Here is an 18,591-nt window from a genome sequence, read left to right on the forward strand (position 1 = left end):
AAGTGGTAATGTCACCTGACAAGTAATCCAGAGGCCCAGGCTAATGCTCAAATCCAACCACGAAAGCTGGTGGAACTTAAGTTCAGTTAATAAATCTGGAATTTAAAAACTAGTGTTGGTAATAGTGACCCATTGTTGATTGCCCCATCTGGCTAAGGAAAATATCTTTTCAAGAAGAAAATCTGTCGTCCTTACCTTCATGTTACTCCAGACCCACAACAACATTGTTTACTCTCAACTGCCCTCTGAAATGCCACTGAGTTGTATCAAAGCACTACAAAAGGGAATGAAACTAGACAGACCACCCTGCATCGATCTAGGCACCGGAAATGACATGGGCAAATAAATAAATAAATAATCTTTTATTGTCACAAGTAGGCTTACATTAACACTGCAATGAAGTTACTGTTACTAGTCACCACATTCCGGCGCCTGTTCGGGTACACAGAGGGAGAATTCAGAATTCTCAGCCAGCGCTGTCAACCCTGCAAAGTCTTCCTGATGAACATCTTGGGCGTTGTACCAAAATTAGGAGAGCTGTCCCATTAGTCAAGCAATAATCTAACATTGGCTCATAGAATCTCTACAGTGCAGAAGGATGCCATTCAGCCCATTGAGTGTACACCGACACTCTGAAAGAGCATCCTACCTAGGCACACACCACCACCTTATTCCCATAACCCCACCTAACCTCTTGAACACTATGGAGCAATTTATTTTGGTCAATCCACCTAACCTGCACATTTTTGGACTGCGGTAGGAAACCGAAGTACCAAGAGGAAACTTGCGCAGACACGGGGAGAATGTGCAAACTCCACACAGACAGTTCCCCAAAGTTGGGATCAAACCCGTATTCCTAGCACTGTGAGACAACAGTGTTACCATTGTGCCACCCGTCTGTAAGGTATGATTCCATAAAAATGACTATGTATGAGACACCACCATCACCATCCTATGCTATGTCTTGTCCCTATGACTTACGACTACTTGCATGCCAAACAGTGCAAAGAGCATGCAATAGACCAGTGATGGAAAACCTAAGCTAGTGAGTGGGCCGCATGAGCGGTCCTCCTTCATCTCAGTGGGCTGCAAGATTGAAACCTGGCATGTTCACTAACTATGATCCTTGAATAAGATTGAATACATTTAATACACCCCACAAGTTTCCTAACAAGTTATAGAACATGCTTAATCATTCATATATTAATAGAACTGCCATCAACATCAAGTGCCAAAAACAAAAGAAATATTTACCCTTGATTGGATGTTGTGTGCAACCAACATGCACCTCAGTTTATGTGCTGTTGCTTTATTTGCTTATCACTTCAGTTATATGGTAGGAAAATGCTATGCATATGGAAACCAGCGGAATGTGACAACTCAATGTGTGGACAACAAACAAAATGTCTCATGGACTGCACTCAGAACCCCTGATGGGCTGTAAGTGGCCCCCAGACTGCAGGTTCCCCATCACTACAATACACAGAGCTAAGCAATCCCACACCATAAAATCAGATCTCAGCTCTGCAGTCCTGCCACACCCAGAATGGTGGTAGGCGATTAAACAACTAGCTGGAGGAAGACCCTCCCCAAATATCCTCATCTTCAGTGACAGGGGAGTTCAGCACATCAGGCTGACCAGGCTGAAGCATTTGCAACAATCTTCAGCCAGTAGTGCCTAGTCGATGTCCTCCTGAGGTCAACTGGATGTCCTCCGGATGTCTCCAGCATCACCATTGCCAGTCTTTAGCCAATTCCATTCACTACACAGGATATCAAGAAACGGCTGAAGGCACAGGATACTGTAAAGACCATGGGCTCTGACAATATTCCAGCAACAGTACAAAGGACTTGTGCTCCAGAACTAGCTGCACCCTCAACCAAGCTGTTCCAGGACAGCTACAACATTGGCTTATACTTGGTGATGTGGAAATCTGCCCAGGTATGTCCTGTCCACAAAAAGGACAAATCTAACCAAAGCAATTACTGACCCATCAGTCTACTCTCAGTTATCAGTAAAGCGATGGAAGGGGTCATCTATAGTACGATCAAGCTGCACTTACTCAGAAATAATCTGCACACAGGGGTGGCAGGGTGGTGCAGTGGTTAGCACTGCTGCCTCATGGCACCGAGGTGCCAGGTTCGATCCTGGCTCTGGGTCACTGTCCGTGTGGAGTTTGCACATTCTCCCCTTGTTTTCGTGGGTTTCGCCCCCTACAACCCAAAGATGTGCAGGCTAGGTGGATTGGCCACACTAAATTGTCCCTTAATTGGAAAAAAATTATTGGTACTCTAAATTTATTAAAAAGAAATAACCTGCACATTGACAATCATTTTGGATTCCTCCAGAGCTCCTGACCTTCATCTAAACATGGTCAAAAAAACTGAAATCATGAGGTGAAGGGAGAGTGACTGTCCTTGAAATCAAGGCCACATTTAACTAAATATGGCATCATGGAGCCCAGCCAAACTGTATTCAATGGGAATCAGGAAGAAAATTCTCCACTGGTCGGAGTCATACTTAGCACAAAAGAAGATAGTTGTGGTTGTTGAAGTCAGCCCAGTTCCAGGACGTCACTGCAAAAGCTCCTCAGGGTGTCCTCGGTCCAGCCACCTTCAGTTGATTCATTATGACCTCCCCTCCATCATAAGATCAGATGTGGGCATATTCACTGATGATTGCACTATGATCAACACCATTCACGACTTCTCAGATACTGAAGCATTCCGTGCCAATATGCAGTAAGACCTGGATAACATTCAGGCCTGGGCTGACAAATGGCAAGTGATATTCTTATCACACAAGTGGCAGGCAATCGGCATCTCCAACAAGAGAGAATCCAACCATCTCCCGTAACATTCAATGGCATTACCATCGCTGAATCTCAACTGAATCAATATCCTGGGGATTACCATTGACCTATGAATACTGTGGCCACAACAGCAGGCCAGAGGCTGGGATTTTGCATGAGTAGCTCACAGACTCCCCAAAGCCTATCCACCAGCTACAAGGACACATCAGCAGTGTGAGGGAACATTTTCCACTTGCCTGGATGAATGCAGCTGCACGAACACTAAAGAAGCTTGACATTATCCAGGATAAAGCACCTCACTCAATCTACCACCTCCAACATGGACTCCTTCCACCACCAATGTATAATGTCAGCAGTGTGCACCACCTTCCAGACCCGTGAGCTTGGGAACACCACAACCTGCAGGTTCCCCTCCAAGCAACACAGTATCCTGACTTGGAACTCTCATTGCTGTTCCTTCACTGTTACTGGATAAAAATCCTGGCACTCCCTCCCAAGGAGCAATATAAGTGTATCTATACCATATGGACAACAACAGTTCAAGGCATCAGCTCACCGCCACCTTCTCAAGGACAACTAGGGATGGGCAATAAAAATGTCAGCCACTTCCCATGAAATAATTTTTTTTAAAAAAGCTGACTCTGTTATGCATCATGTAAGAGCCAGATGTTGGGCCTAGCAATAACTTACAAAAGAGATTTGGGCTTTAGGTGAACAACTAACCCCAAAATCACATGAAAATGGGTTTTTAGGACCTTAGAGACTTTCACTTCTAGTTGATAAAGGGAGGTGTAGTCTGACGGATATCCATTAAGACACTAGAAAAGCCTGATGGTTAAAAGAGCTTACTCTGTATCAGGCCAAGGACTGTGGGAGCAGCAAAGAACAGGATGTGCAGCCATGGAACAGGCACTGGAGCTGATTGGGCAGTAACTGTTGCTATGCCTCGAATAGACATTGATCGAACACAGACCCACGTGTCGTGCTCCTGAGTGAATATGACCCCTGAGGGACACACGGCTGGGCATGCGTGATCAAAAGGACAGTGATTGATTTGTGTCTGATCTGTGAATATGTGAGTGCAAGCCTGATCAATGCCAGCAAGATTTGTATAAGAAGGTGAGAGAAAGAAACATCGGCAGTGATAACTTGGGACTAATCACCGCAGGAGCAGAAGACCCAGAGTCTTGGACCCGGAGATATCGGAACAAAACCATCGGGAGGGAGTCTGATCACCTCACCTCAGGTCGCATCCAAGTCCAAGTCATAAGTTTGGATATTTTGTGACACTTTTGATACCTTTCTACACAAAGTAAACCAGCGTTTTATACTTTATGTGCAACAAAATTCGATACCTTGTGTACGAAAGTTTGCGTAGTAGTTTGATACTTTTGTTGTAACTTGGTAGAGTACAATAAAGGAGGTTTGTTGCACAATAATTCGAGAGTTTGAGTGTCTTTGTCCATTTGTCATGTGAGAGTACCCTTTAAGAAATGGGTGTTTAAGAAATGTACCTTTAAGAAATGGAGCTGCCCATGTTACTGGAGTGATGTCAGAGTGTGGGTGGAGCTGAGCTCTACTTCTGCTTTTTATTTTCAATTTTGAGAAAAGCTTGGGTGTGTCTGTGAGCTGCACTGCTGTTGATCTCTGCCATCCAAAAACTATCTATGGATCATTTGGTGAATTCAGAAGAAGTATAAATGTCTTCAGTCTTGAATGTAAACCCTAATGTGCTCCTGTTTGAAGGTTTGTTAAGCCTTTTGGATGTTAAAAGGACGGCTTACAGATTACTTAGTGTTGTATTCTTTGGGGGGTGTATTTGATTTACTGGTTGCTAAGATATTCACTGTTTGTTTTAAAAAGGTTAACTTGAGTTCATAGAATAAACATTGTTTTGTTTTAAAAACCACTGGTCCATTTTCTGCTCTACCATACCTGTAGAGTGAGCCGTGTGCTCCCCATACCACAATCTATTAAAAGTTGTGGGTCATGATACACTTTGGCATTCTCTAAACTCTGGCCCATAACACATTGTGTAGCCATGTAAAATGGCTGACTCCCGATTAGAATGGCCAAACCCCGATTTAAAATGGCGAACGGAAGAGGATGATGGGAAAATCAGCCAACAGGATTCAAACAGACAGCTGCAGGTAAAACAGTGTATTTGCCTCTGGGGAAGCCAGACCGAATCAATACCTGCAGCCATCAACATAACAACACCCCAGCCATCTGCATAATAATCAGCAATCCCCGGGAACAATTGATACAAAATAGACACACAAAGCCAACCCAGACCTTTCGGTGCCAGCAGGAGCTGACACAAAGAGAGGTAAACGACCACCCCTCGATCAAAGAATCGCTCCAGCATTGGAGAATATCGAACCAAGTGATTGGGACCAAGTCCAATCACTTGGAACCAGGTACAAGGTCCGCCCCGAGAGGCGAGAAGCCCCTGGGGGCTATAAGAATAGGAGCCAAGTTCAAATCGACCCTTCTTCTCCTCCTGGCTGCACCCTTCTTCTCCTCTCCGCACCCTTCGAGACCCTTCTGCAAGAGAAGGTAAGTTTTACTCCAACGATCGCTACCAGATAGGCACGCCTGACTATCGACCTGGCTCAGAACCCATTCGAAAGGCCATTCGTTTCCCTGACCTGGTGGGCCATTTCCAAAGTTAAGTATTGGCCTGTTAGTTGTAGGAAGTAGCTTAGAAATAGAATTAATGTATAAGTATTAATTGCTGTATATAATAAATGAGCGTTGATTTAACTCTTACTAAGCGGTGTGTTGGATTATTGATCATTACTCAGACTTGAACCACGTGGCGGTATCAGAAAGATACCTGGCGACTCAAGAGCAAAGGTGACAGAATTAGAGCAATTAAACTAAGGCTAAAACTAGCAACAATTGCATCAGTTGACCTGAGTTAGAGGGCAACAGAGGAAACATCAATAAATGTAAAGCTCAAAGCAGAACCACCAATGAAAAGAATTAGAATGATAACTTCCATAAAGAATAGAAGGGGGTCGGTTAGCTCAGATGGCTGGACAGCTGGTTGGTATAGCAGAGCGACTCCAACAGGGTTGGTAAATTCCTGTATCGGCTGAGGTTATTCATGAAGGCTCCGCCTTCTCAATCTTGCCCTTTGCCTGAGGTGTGGTGATCCTCAAGTTAAACCACCACCAGTCAAGTCTCAAAGGGAAGAGCAGCTTATGGCCCTCTGGCAACATTTACATTTTTTAATAAGAGAACAAGTAGGAAAGGGTACACATTTATTAAATTAATTTAATAGGGCTTCTGAAAGCAGCAGATATTCAAATAACAGTATTTATAAAAGGAATTAGAATTAGAAGGACAGAGCTGCAAGTGTTGAACAAAAATGGCAAAGCAGAATTTTTGAATCAAATGGCTTACTCCTGTTGCTATGATCGGAACAAAGTTTACAAAAGCACAAGTTAAGGACACATTATCAAAGTCCATAACATTAAATGTAACTGATGGAATACACCCAAATTATTACTTCAAAGTAAGACAGGACAGTTATAGTACGGAATAGAATCCAAAATAACGAGAACATTTCAAACTGATCTGAGTAACAGGATTTTGTGACATGCCTGCATTAGTTTTCTGCCCTCATACTCTATTATTTGTTTTCAAATTTGCTTTCACTTCTCTGAAAGGGTAGTATTATAAATGCTGCTTCCAACACGGTTTCTGGGAGAGCATCTGTGTATTCTAAATTTTCCTTCCAATGTATTTGGTGGTGCCCTTTGACTATCAACTCAAAGAACAATGGAAATCGTTTTTTCTCTATTTGCATTATTCAAACCAAATCAAATTTCAACATCTCCATGACCTAGAATCATAGAGATTTACAAGACACAAGGAGGCGCAATGCTGGAACAATCAAAACCCAATCCCAGAGCAATCAAAAATAAATCTCAAAATCTCTCTATTCAAATAACGACGAATATTGGAAATAATCTGCATAAAATAGAGACAAAAAGACTAGGGACATTCAAAGTCATCCAGGCACAGGGGGAAGGAGAAGCTTTGATGGATGAGATGGTCTTTTATTATTCCTAAATATTCTTTTTGAAACATTTATCAGGTTTTAGTCAATAACAGGCTACAAGGCTACTTTCACTCACTAGCTTCAATGCAGAACATGGATGACAGTCAAGAACGACAAGATAGAAAGGAACAAAAAAAGGAAGTTCAACACCAAGCCTGTTCTGCTTGTTCCAACAGGTGAGGATTGCTGTGGGAGAGGAGAGGACACATCCTCAAATCTTGTCTATGTGGCTGACTCTTCAATGGGGATTGTCCTTCACATTTGGTGAATGATGGAAATTCCCAGATTTCCCTTAATTGCTTTGTTTCTAATACAATGTCTTCTTACCTGTATTCATCAGTTTCTTGAGGCTGAGGCTCAGTCACATTAGTAGCAGTAGAAGGAGCAGCAGCTGCTGGGTAAGAGTCAGGGCCGAACCCTGATGGCTGCTGCTCATTGATATGTACAGCCTCGATAGGAGGGGGAGGCGGCTGGACAGTTGGACATGTGTGCTTCCTGGTCAGAGTGCCAGCTCTGCGAGGATTCAACTGAGGCTCATTAACTTTTACACCCAGGCTACAGAGAGAAGAGAGAGTGAACACAGACCATGCATATCACAACTAACAAAGTATTCCAAAGACAGGTACAATGAAGTGCCAGACAAGGGAAGAATGCACAGCACAACCAAGCTCGACTTAGACAGACATGAGAAAGCTCTTAGTCAAGATCGAAGGGTGCAAGTTAATCTATACAGCCCACAGACTAGATGCTTTGACTTGAACAGGACAATTTCAAGAAAGCACAGGCAAAGCAGGGGTTTAAACAAGCAACATTTAGAGGCTGCCCATTTGAGCTATTTTCCAACCAGGATGAGTCAACAAGGCAAATAAAGTGCGGACTAAAAAATCCAACTGCTCATTGTTAAATACTAAAAGATTTGTGTCTCCATGTTGGACATGTTGCCTGTGAACCAATTTCAAGTCAGATATGGACATTCGGGCAGCAGTGCCATGGACTCAATTGCTCAAACAAAACATGCTAGGCCTTTTAGGCCTGCTGTCTGTATGCCCAGGCATGCATCAACGCATTGCATTTACCATTAGCCATACAGAAGAGAGGCACCCTACAAAACATGGGGACAGCTCAAATTATAATACCTTGATCCCTTCCTTATGCTGCAAGGGGAGATATATATTTTTTTTTTATAAAAGGAGGGGGTGGGGGAGGGGCACATAAAGAGAACAGTTATTAACCGCCTGCATCAAAACAATTTAATAAGCATTTATCCGTGACATTCAGAACAGAGCGTAGCTCACTCCCTTGAAAGAATTCCCAATTACCTGACGGAGCTCCAGGACCAGTGTGCATTTAATAGCATCCTCTTGACTACCTTGTACAAACAAGGCAAAGTAATTGTGGTCAAGGTCTGCAACAATCTTTCTGCACCTTGCAAAGAACACCTTGATCATATCATGATTCAGCACCAGTAGTGTCAGCATAAATACCAACTCAATAAATATCATGATACTGAAAGCCACTCACTTGGCAAAAAGATTCACTGTAGCAGGCTGGAGCTAGCTTGTGGGTTCATCGCACATCGAATAATATTTACATGAACCAAGAATTTCAATTTTGTTAAAAAGGCACTCAAGTAAATAACAGAAAAACTATATGTAAACAGTCATATCTCTTCCCAATGTTTAATGGGAATAATTTGGTAACGTTTTCTATAAAAAAGAAAAATGTGTTCTAGTTATATCAATTACAGAGACAAATATATACAATGGAGAGTGAAGTGCAAAATTCTCCAGTGAACATTCTTGGCATTCCTGTAGATTGCAAAGCTGTTGCAGACCTCAAGGAAAATAGTGCATTTTTGGCAAAAACAAATAAACATACTGAGGATATAAAACTGCAAGGTACAAAATGAGCAAAATCTTACCTGGCTCAATGCAATGTCTATAGATTTCCTTGTATAATTGCAGGAAATTGAACCTATTGGGGCGATACATACCAGACCAGCCTACACTAAAGAGCAAGTCCAGTCATTCTGGGGACTGATGAATTTTGTTGCAGTCTGAGTTGCAGTGGGTGTGGCTAGTCCAGACTGGTGAATGGGCAAGTTACACCTATGATGGAATAGCCCTATATTTGATTATCTGATATCTTGGATGCTGCTGAATATATTGCATATGCTTAAAAGGCACATTATCATGCACACCAAATTTATGTTAGCTTAATCGGTATTACCCTCCGTATAGAAGGTTGTGTCCAGGGTCAAACTCCTATAGAGATATAGGCATAAAATCCAGGTTAGTACTTCAGTGCAATGTTGAGTGCTCCATTATCAGAGGTGCAATCTTCCACACTAAACATTAGACTAGGACCCCCACCTCCCGTTGAAATTAACTAATGGTTCCCTTTTCACTATTAAAAAAGGCAGCCCACCCAGTATCCTGAACTGCCACTTCAAATGCAGATTATGTGGTTATTTACTCATTTGTTGATTGCAGGAACTTGTTGTGCACAAATTTGCTGCTGCATTAGAACAATGATGCACACTTGGGCAAATAAAAATGTTGCGAAGCATATTGGGACATTCCAAGGTGAATGTCCCAATAATTCTTGCATTATTGTGATACTACACAATAATGCAAGAATTAGGATCATAAATAGCCCATTCAGCCTGCTTCGCCAATAAGATAATGGCTGATCTTCAATTTCAACACCACTTTAACATTCAATTCACACATTCCGATATCACTTGATTCTCTTGAAGTCCAAAGATCCAAATATACTCATTGTGTTATGGGTCAGAAGTTTTTAGAGAACCCCAAAGTGTAGCATGGAGTTCAACTGACCCACAACTTTTAATAGATTGTGGTGTGGGAAGCACACGGCGTACTCTCTAGGTGTGATACAGCAGAAATGGATAAGTGGATTTTAAAACAAAACAATGTTTATTCTATGAACTCAAGTTAACCCTTTTAAAACAAACATTGAATATCTTAACACCTATTACTTCAAAGATAACCCCAAAAGGCTACAACACCAAATAATCCTTCAAACTGTTGCTTTAAACATCCAAAAGATTTCAAACCTTCAAAAATAGGAGCACATTAGGTTACATTCAATATATTTATAGTCTTTGGATTGCAGAAATCAACAGGCCAGCTCTGTGTTTCTTCCTGCAGCTCACAGCAAAACACACAGACACTCCCAGCTGCTCTCTCAAACTGAAACTCAAAAAGCAGAAGTGAGCTCAGCTCCCCCCACCCTCTGACATCACTTCAGTAATATGATCAGCTCCATTTCTTAAAGGTACATTGCTTAAACATCCATTCCTTAAAGGTACTCTCGCATGACAAATGACTGCGCATCCACATTTGTCGGAGGTAAGGAATACTAAAGATTCACAACTTTATGAATGAAGAAATTTCTCATCTCAGTCCTAAACGGTCAACTGCTTGTCTTGAGACTGTGTCCACTAGGTCTTAAAATCTCCAGTCAGGGGAAATAGCCTCTCAGCAGCTACCTTGCCAAGATGCCCCTCAGTGAGATCATCATCAATATCCTGGGGGTTACAATTAACCAGAAACTGAACTGGACTAGCAATATAAATATTGAGGTTACAAGAGCAGGTCAGACGCTAGGAATCCAGGACAAAGTGGGAGACCACTTCATTGGTCTCCCTCTTCCAAAAACATTCACTCTCTCCACCACTGACGCACAGCAACAGCAGGATGTACCATCTACAAGATGCACTGCAGCAACCCACCAAGGTTCCTTAGACAGCCGCTTCCAAACACTACCATCTAGAAGAAATGAAGCAGAAACCTGGAACACCACCACCTGGAAGTTCCCCTCCAAGCCACTCATCACCCTAACTTGGAAATATATTACCATTCCTTCACTGTCGTTGGGTCAAAATCCTGGAACTCACAGCCTTCCACAACAACAGTGTGTGTACCGACACCTCAGGGTCTGAAGCAGTTCAAGAAAGTAGCTCACCACCACCTTCTCGAGGACAATTCGGGATGGGCAAAAGAATGCTGGCCTAGCCAGTGATGCCCACGACCTGTAAAAATTAATTCAAAAACTTAATTCTTCCAAGCTCTCTAGGGTAAAGGACCATTCTACGTCCCCAAATAAAACAATATAATCTTTGGAAAGAGTCTAGCAAACCTTTCTTGCATCCCCTCCTAGGCTTCATTGTATTTTTCCTTGCGTATGGAGACCAAGACTGTCTGGCCTTCCTGCAGCCCTGTATAATTGCAACAAGACTTCCTTACTCTTGTAATTCAACTTCCTTCCAGTGAAGGCCAACATACCTTTGCTTTTCTAATAGCTTGCTGTACCTGTAAGTTTTTTTTCCCCCTTTTTTAATATAAATTTAGAGTACCCAATTCTTTTTTCCCCAATTAAGAGGCAATTTAGCATGGCCAATCCACCAAGCCTGTAGATCTTTTTGGGTTGTGGGGGTCAGACCCACACAGACACGGGGAGAATGTGTTGAACCTGTGAGTTTAAAAAGATTGAGAGTACCCGGATGTGTTAAGTGAGTTGGTTCAACGTTGACTGCAACTGGATGCAGTGAAACTAGAAACAGGCTTCCGACACAGGAGATGGTCCAACACTGTTTTATTGAACTTGCTGATTGCTGTACATAATCTGCTGTGGGTGGACACTCTGTTAATCTAACTGATAACCTCCTACTGGCTTGGCCAAACTAGCTCTCTACCACATGGAGATGGTGCTCACTGGCTTGTGCACTCTAACTATCTCAGTAGCTGTGTCCTGTGAGAGAGAGAGTCTTAATGCCCTTTGGGCTTTATAGTGGTGGTGTCCTGTCTGGTGATTGGTTGTTCTGTATCGTATGTGTTCATTGGTTATCCTGTGTGTCAATCACTGCCTGTCTGCATCTCATTATATACATGAGTGGATATTATTGGGTATTATGACATACCCAATTCAGTTTTTCCAATTAAGGGGCAATTTAGCATGGCCAATCCACCTAGCCTGCATATGTCTGGGTTATGGAGGCGAAACCCACGTAGACACGGGGAGAATATGCAAACTCCACATGACAGTGACATGGACAGTGACCCAGAGCCGGGATCAAACTTGGGACGTCGGCGCTGTGAGACAACAGTGCTAACCACTGTTCCATTCCTTTTCTACTTGTACCCTGTGTCATATTAAAGGATGGGGAGTGGGGAGGGGGCGCAGTGGAGTTGAAGCCCAAGATTGTACTGAATGGAGGAGAGAGCATGCTCGACAGACCTGGTCTATTTCCTGCTCCTATTTCTTGCGTTCTGGATACAAGAACACCCAAAACCCCATAGCACCAACATTTAACAGCTTTGCACCATTTTAAAAAGTAGCTTGTTTTGATATACTTCTAACTAAAATAAATGATCTCATTTTTCCCCACATTATACTCATTTGCCCACTCACTTAACTTATCAATATCCCTTTTCAGCCTGTGTCCTCACAGCTTATTATTCCACCTAGCTTTGTGTCATTGGCAAACTTCGATTCATTACATCCAGTCTCTTCATGTCATTAATATAGATTCCAAACAACTGATGCCATGAACCCTTACCCATTGCACCAATCTTTTGTATGGTTCCTTATGGAATGCCTTCCAAAAATCCAAATATGCCACAGCCACTGGTTCCCTTAAATCCACCCTGCTAGGTACACCTTTAAAATCTTAATAGATTTCTTGAACACAATTTTCCTTTCAGAAAACGATGTGAAAACCAAAACAATCTCTGCAGCTCCTGAATTCAGAATGTCAGGATGTAATCCCATTAGTTTCAGCAGACGTCTCAGCTTTCAGTCCTAATAATAGTAAAGAAATAGTGCTTTAGAAATTAATTACCTTAAACACTGGACTCTCATGTTACGACACCCTGGGCTAGTGCACGGTCAATTCCAGCCCCATTTGACCTGGAGTCACAACTCAAGTGAATGAGCCAATAATTCTTTGAAAAATACAATAAGTATATGGCCCTTGGCTGTCCAATAATTTGTCAACAGGTTTGTAAATCTAAGCACAATCACTTTTTATGAATAACAAAAACTATAATGAACTATGCAGCAAATACAACTGGTGAACTATTATCTAATTCCTAATTCTCCACTTTAACTTGCTCCCAACCCTCTACACACAAAAAAAAACAGAAACACAGAGGGGAAGAAAAAGGTTTTTAAAAATCACATGTAAAAGGAAAGAAAATGTGTCTTGGTTTCAGCTGGTGGTTTCCAGCACCTTATGCCTCGTCAAACTTTGATTCCAGTTTCTGATTTTTATTGTAGTTTCATTCAGTTCAGAAATACAGCGCTCAAAGCATTTCTGGTCAGACGAAGATGATTCTGGTCTTTGCCTGCAGCCTGGCTTGTCTGGAGAGAACATGGAGGGGAGAGAGAGAGAGAGAGAGAGAGAGCATGGAGGGGAGAGAGAGAGAGAGAGAGCATGGAGGGGAGAGAGAGAGAGAGCATGGAGGAGAGAGAGAGAGCATGGAGGAGAGAGAGAGAGAGAGAGAGCATGGAGGGGAGAGAGAGAGAGCGAGCATGGAGGGGGGAGAGAGAGAGCATGGAGGAGAGAGAGAGAGAGGGAGAGAGAGCATGGAGGGGAGAGAGCGAGAGAGAGAGAGGGAGAGAGAGCATGGAGGGGAGAGAGCGAGAGAGAGAGAGGGAGAGAGAGCATGGAGGGGAGAGAGCGAGAGAGAGAGAGAGCATGGAGGGGAGAGAGCGAGAGAGAGAGCGAGCATGGAGGGGAGAGAGCGAGAGAGAGAGCGAGCATGGAGGAGAGAGCGAGAGAGAGAGCGAGCATGGAGGAGAGAGAGAGAGAGAGAGAGCGAGCATGGAGGAGAGAGAGAGAGAGAGCGAGAGCATGGAGGAGAGAGAGAGAGAGAGAGAGAGCATGGAGGGGAGAGAGAGAGAGCGAGCATGGAGGGGGGAGAGAGCGAGCATGGAGGAGAGAGAGAGAGAGAGCGCGCATGGCGGGGAGAGAGAGGGAGAGAGCGCGCATGGCGGGGAGAGAGAGGGAGAGAGCGCGCATGGCGGGGAGAGAGAGGGAGAGAGCGCGCATGGCGGGGAGAGCGCGCATGGCGGGGAGAGCGCGCATGGCGGGGAGAGCGCGCATGGCGGGGAGAGCGCGCATGGCGGGGAGAGCGCGCATGGCGGGGAGAGCGCGCATGGCGGGGAGAGCGCGCATGGCGGGGAGAGCGCGCATGGCGGGGAGAGCGCGCATGGCGGGGAGAGCGCGCATGGCGGGGAGAGCGCGCATGGCGGGGAGAGCGCGCATGGCGGGGAGAGCGCGCATGGCGGGGAGAGCGCGCATGGCGGGGAGAGCGCGCATGGCGGGGAGAGCGCGCATGGCGGGGAGAGCGCGCATGGCGGGGAGAGCGCGCATGGCGGGGAGAGCGCGCATGGCGGGGAGAGCGCGCATGGCGGGGAGAGCGCGCATGGCGGGGAGAGCGCGCATGGCGGGGAGAGCGCGCATGGCGGGGAGAGCGCGCATGGCGGGGAGAGCGCGCATGGCGGGGAGAGCGCGCATGGCGGGGAGAGCGCGCATGGCGGGGAGAGCGCGCATGGCGGGGAGAGCGCGCATGGCGGGGAGAGCGCGCATGGCGGGGAGAGCGCGCATGGCGGGGAGAGCGCGCATGGCGGGGAGAGCGCGCATGGCGGGGAGAGCGCGCATGGCGGGGAGAGCGCGCATGGCGGGGAGAGCGCGCATGGCGGGGAGAGCGCGCATGGCGGGGAGAGCGCGCATGGCGGGGAGAGCGCGCATGGCGGGGAGAGCGCGCATGGCGGGGAGAGCGCGCATGGCGGGGAGAGCGCGCATGGCGGGGAGAGCGCGCATGGCGGGGAGAGCGCGCATGGCGGGGAGAGCGCGCATGGCGGGGAGAGCGCGCATGGCGGGGAGAGCGCGCATGGCGGGGAGAGCGCGCATGGCGGGGAGAGCGCGCATGGCGGGGAGAGCGCGCATGGCGGGGAGAGCGCGCATGGCGGGGAGAGCGCGCATGGCGGGGAGAGCGCGCATGGCGGGGAGAGCGCGCATGGCGGGGAGAGAGCGCATGGCGGGGAGAGAGCGCATGGCGGGGAGAGAGCGCATGGCGGGGAGAGAGCGCATGGCGGGGAGAGAGCGCATGGCGGGGAGAGAGCGCATGGCGGGGAGAGAGCGCATGGCGGGGAGAGAGCGCATGGCGGGGAGAGAGCGCATGGCGGGGAGAGAGTGCATGGAGGGGAGAGAGGAGAGAGAGCATAGAGGAGAGTGAGAAAGTGAGAGCATGGAGGAGAGACAGCGAGAGAGGATTAGAGAGAGCGAGAGAGAATGGAGGGGAGAGAGCATGGAGGAGTGAGAGAGAATTGAGGCGAGAGAGAGGGAGAGAGAGAATGGAGGAGAAAGAGAGAGAGAGAGAGAGAGAGAGAGAGAGAGAGAGAGAGAGAAAATGGAGGAGAGAGAGCATGGAGGAGAGAGAGAGCGCATGGAGGAGAGAGAGCGAGCTTCTCCCTGTACTTTAAGACAAACCGAAACAGAAACTCCTCGGGACTCTGAAAATTAGTCCACTGGGATAGGATCCAATCACCACTTCTTACCGGGCAGAGTGTGGCCTTTTGGGAAAATACAATGGCCACCAACCAATAAATCAAACCGGGTCCCACCCCATCTCTCTCTCTGGTGCCGGCAAGTCTGAAGCTCCCGTTTAAACCATCAGAGGCAAGCTGAGCATTCTCTCCTGCAACTTCTGAATTCTGCAGTTCAATTTAAAGATACATGTGCATTAATCATTCATGGATCTAAAAAGAATAACGGCGAAATAAAAGTGGAAAAAGGGAATAAACAGGAAGGAACCTTACACTTGCTTCCCCACTATTTGTTTTTTGTGTCTTCTACTGTGAAGAGAGACACAAAATATTGGTTGAATTTCCTCATTACCCATGATAATTTCTCTTTTGCATTCTTCGCGAAGCTCTTACAATTGATTTTTAATTCTGCTTTGCTCTTACATTCTATTTTCTTTTTTCATTAATTTTTGATCAACCCTCCCTGATCTCTAAAACTCTCCCAAACCTCAGGGGCGGGATTCTCCGACCCCCCCGCGGGTCGGAGAGGGGGTATTCGCCGGCGCCGGTTTTCGGGCGGGGGCAGGGTTCACGCCACGCTGGTCGGGGGCTATTGGCGGCAGCAGCACCCCCGCAGGTCCCGCCGCGTGGGACCATGTCTAATCCACGCCGGCGGCCGTAGGTTTCTGGCCAGTCCCGCCGGCGTGGATTAGACATGGTCCCACGCGGCGGGACCTGGAAGGTAAGTCAGCTGGGGCGGTCCGCGGGGGGGGGGGGGGGGGGGGGGCAGGGAGATCTGGCCCTGGCCCCCACCCCCCCCCCCAATGTGGCCTAGCCCGCGATCGGGGCCCACCGATCTGTGGAAGGGCCTGTGCCGTGGGGGCACTTCTTCCTTCCACGCCGGCCCCTGTAGGGCTCCGCCATGGCCGGCGTGGAGATGACAACCCCCTGTGCATGTGCCAGAATAGGGCGGCGGTTCCGCGCATGCGCAGGATCACGCCGGCCCTTTGGCGCATGCGCGGACTCTTTGACGACGGCTGGCGCGGGCCAACCCCTCCGGCGTCCACCTAGCCCCCGGAAGTGCGGAGAATACTGCTACTTCCAGTCGGCCCAACGCTGCAATGGTTCGCGCCGCTTTTGACGCCGGCGCCGATTGCGGAGAATCCCGTTAAACGTCTATTACTCTTCTTGGCAATATTAGAAGCCTCTCCTTCTAACCTAATACAATCTTTAACCTGTTCAGTTAGCCAGGAATGGATCATTGTTCCCAATTACTTTTATTTTTCAATGCAGAGTTTACTGAGAATTATGAAATACTTAAATGTTTGCCATTGTTTATTGACTGTTACGCCTCTTAATATAATTTCCTAACTTACCTTGGCCAAATTGTCCACTCATACCTCTGTCATTAGCTCCATTTAATTTTAATATTCTAGTTTCAGGCTTATGTACATCATTCTCAAACTCAATATGAAATTCTGTCATATTATGATTGCCTTTACCCAAAGGATCCCCAGATATGCGATTATCCTGCCTCATTACACAATACAATATTTAAAAATAATTTCTGCCTGGTTGGTTTTATGATGCATTGTTTTCAGAAACTGTCCTGAAAGCATTCCATAAACTCATCTTCCAATCTGGCGTCACGGTGGCACAGTGGTTAGCACTGTTGCTTCACAATGCTAGGGACCCGGGTTCGATTCCCGGCTTGGGTCATTGTCTGTGCAGAGTCTGCATGTTCTCCCCATATCTGCGTGGGTTTCCTCTGGGCGCTCCGGTTTCCTCCCACATTCCCGAAAGACGTGCTTGTTAGGTAAATTGGACATTCTGAATTCTCCCGCAGTGTACCCGAACAGGTGCCGGAGTGTGGTGACTAGGGGCTTTTCATTAACTTCATTGCAGTGTTAATGTAAGACTACTTGTGACACTAATAAAAGATTATTATTACTTTAACAATTTGATTTGCCCGGTGTACATGAAGATTAAAGCCCCCCATGGTGACTGCATTGCCGTAATTGCAAATTCCCCTTATTGCTTGATTCAGGCCTTGTCCAACAGTATGGCACATATACTATTCATAAGCATAAATAAATTCATACATAAATTTAATTGGTTTCCTTCATACGTGCAAACATACCTGTCTTTTTTCAGTAAATCTTCAACTACTCCCACACTTACAGGCCTTTTCCTCTCCAGTGTGCTACTGTCATAGTCACCTCCAATAAAGGACAAATTATTAAGGTGATTGGCAGGTGTCATTGGTGTAAACATGCCTGACACATTGAAATCCAAATCTGTTAAAACAAAGTTAAAAAAATCAATATAAACGAGTAAAAACCTCCATGTGCCACACAGCAGTCGCTAAATCAGATCAAAAGGCACTGAGGTAGCAATTCATGAGCTATAATATCAGTGAAAAGAAATGGCAAAATTAGAACTGCTTGTAACTATGTTGCCAAATAAACACAAAGACAACACCAGCTAGTACTTACCATCCGGGAAGAACCAATCTGCATGCTGGATTATTGGCTCAATGATTGTAACTACATGGACAGAGGTAGCTGCGGCCATGTCTGCAAGCGTTCTTGGAAGAACAAAAATAGGTGCAAATTTATAAATGTTGAAAAGTGTACAATTTATTCATGTTGGAGACTCCAAAATTATCATTTGCCTGGAATCTGTATTGCAGCTTTCAGACATACAATATTCCTCTGAGGACACAAATAAATATACACAAAATGGTATATGTGAGCGCTTGACCGTCAGAAATGTTCCTGTAGTTTGCCAATAAAATGTTACTATAAACTTCATAAGCTGGATCAGAAGAGCTACCATGACAATACCTTGCCAATACAGAACCACTAACATAACTAATGTAGGTTGAATAAATCAAATGCTCAGAAGCCGTGATTGTGTATTCCCATCACCCTACATAAACAAGCTCGACTAGTCACGGTGTTCAGTCTCCCCACTACTTGTTCTCATTTCTAAATCAATTTTTTGGACAAGAATCACTCTTTCCTCCTTCTCCTCCCTTTTTTAAATTCCTTCAGGGGATTTGGATATATTGCAGGCAAGGCCAGCATTTATTGCACATCCATACTTCCCCCTAAGGTGGCAGTGGTGAGGTGCCTTTTTGAATTGCTA

The 18,591-nt window shown here is 45.8% G+C and overlaps 1 protein-coding gene across 6 annotated transcripts in view; it reads right to left on the reverse strand.

Moving 5' to 3' along the window:
- Positions 1-18,591, reverse strand: part of arhgap17a (Rho GTPase activating protein 17a) — a 169,255-nt gene that overhangs the window by 22,659 nt on the left and 128,005 nt on the right. For 5 of the 6 annotated variants that reach the window (XM_072481111.1, XM_072481114.1, XM_072481113.1 and 2 more), the window contains exons 15-17: positions 17,937-18,028; positions 17,582-17,738; positions 7,213-7,440 (exon numbers count right to left, since the gene is read on the reverse strand). In XM_072481111.1, the coding sequence (XP_072337212.1) occupies positions 7,213-7,440; positions 17,582-17,738; positions 17,937-18,028 (477 nt within the window). The remainder of the gene's footprint in view (positions 1-7,212; positions 7,441-17,581; positions 17,739-17,936; positions 18,029-18,591) is intronic. The other variant, XM_072481116.1, reaches the window with a different exon arrangement.

The sequence above is a fragment of the Scyliorhinus torazame genome, chromosome 17, assembly GCF_047496885.1.
Source record: "Scyliorhinus torazame isolate Kashiwa2021f chromosome 17, sScyTor2.1, whole genome shotgun sequence".
NCBI lineage: Eukaryota > Metazoa > Chordata > Chondrichthyes > Carcharhiniformes > Scyliorhinidae > Scyliorhinus > Scyliorhinus torazame.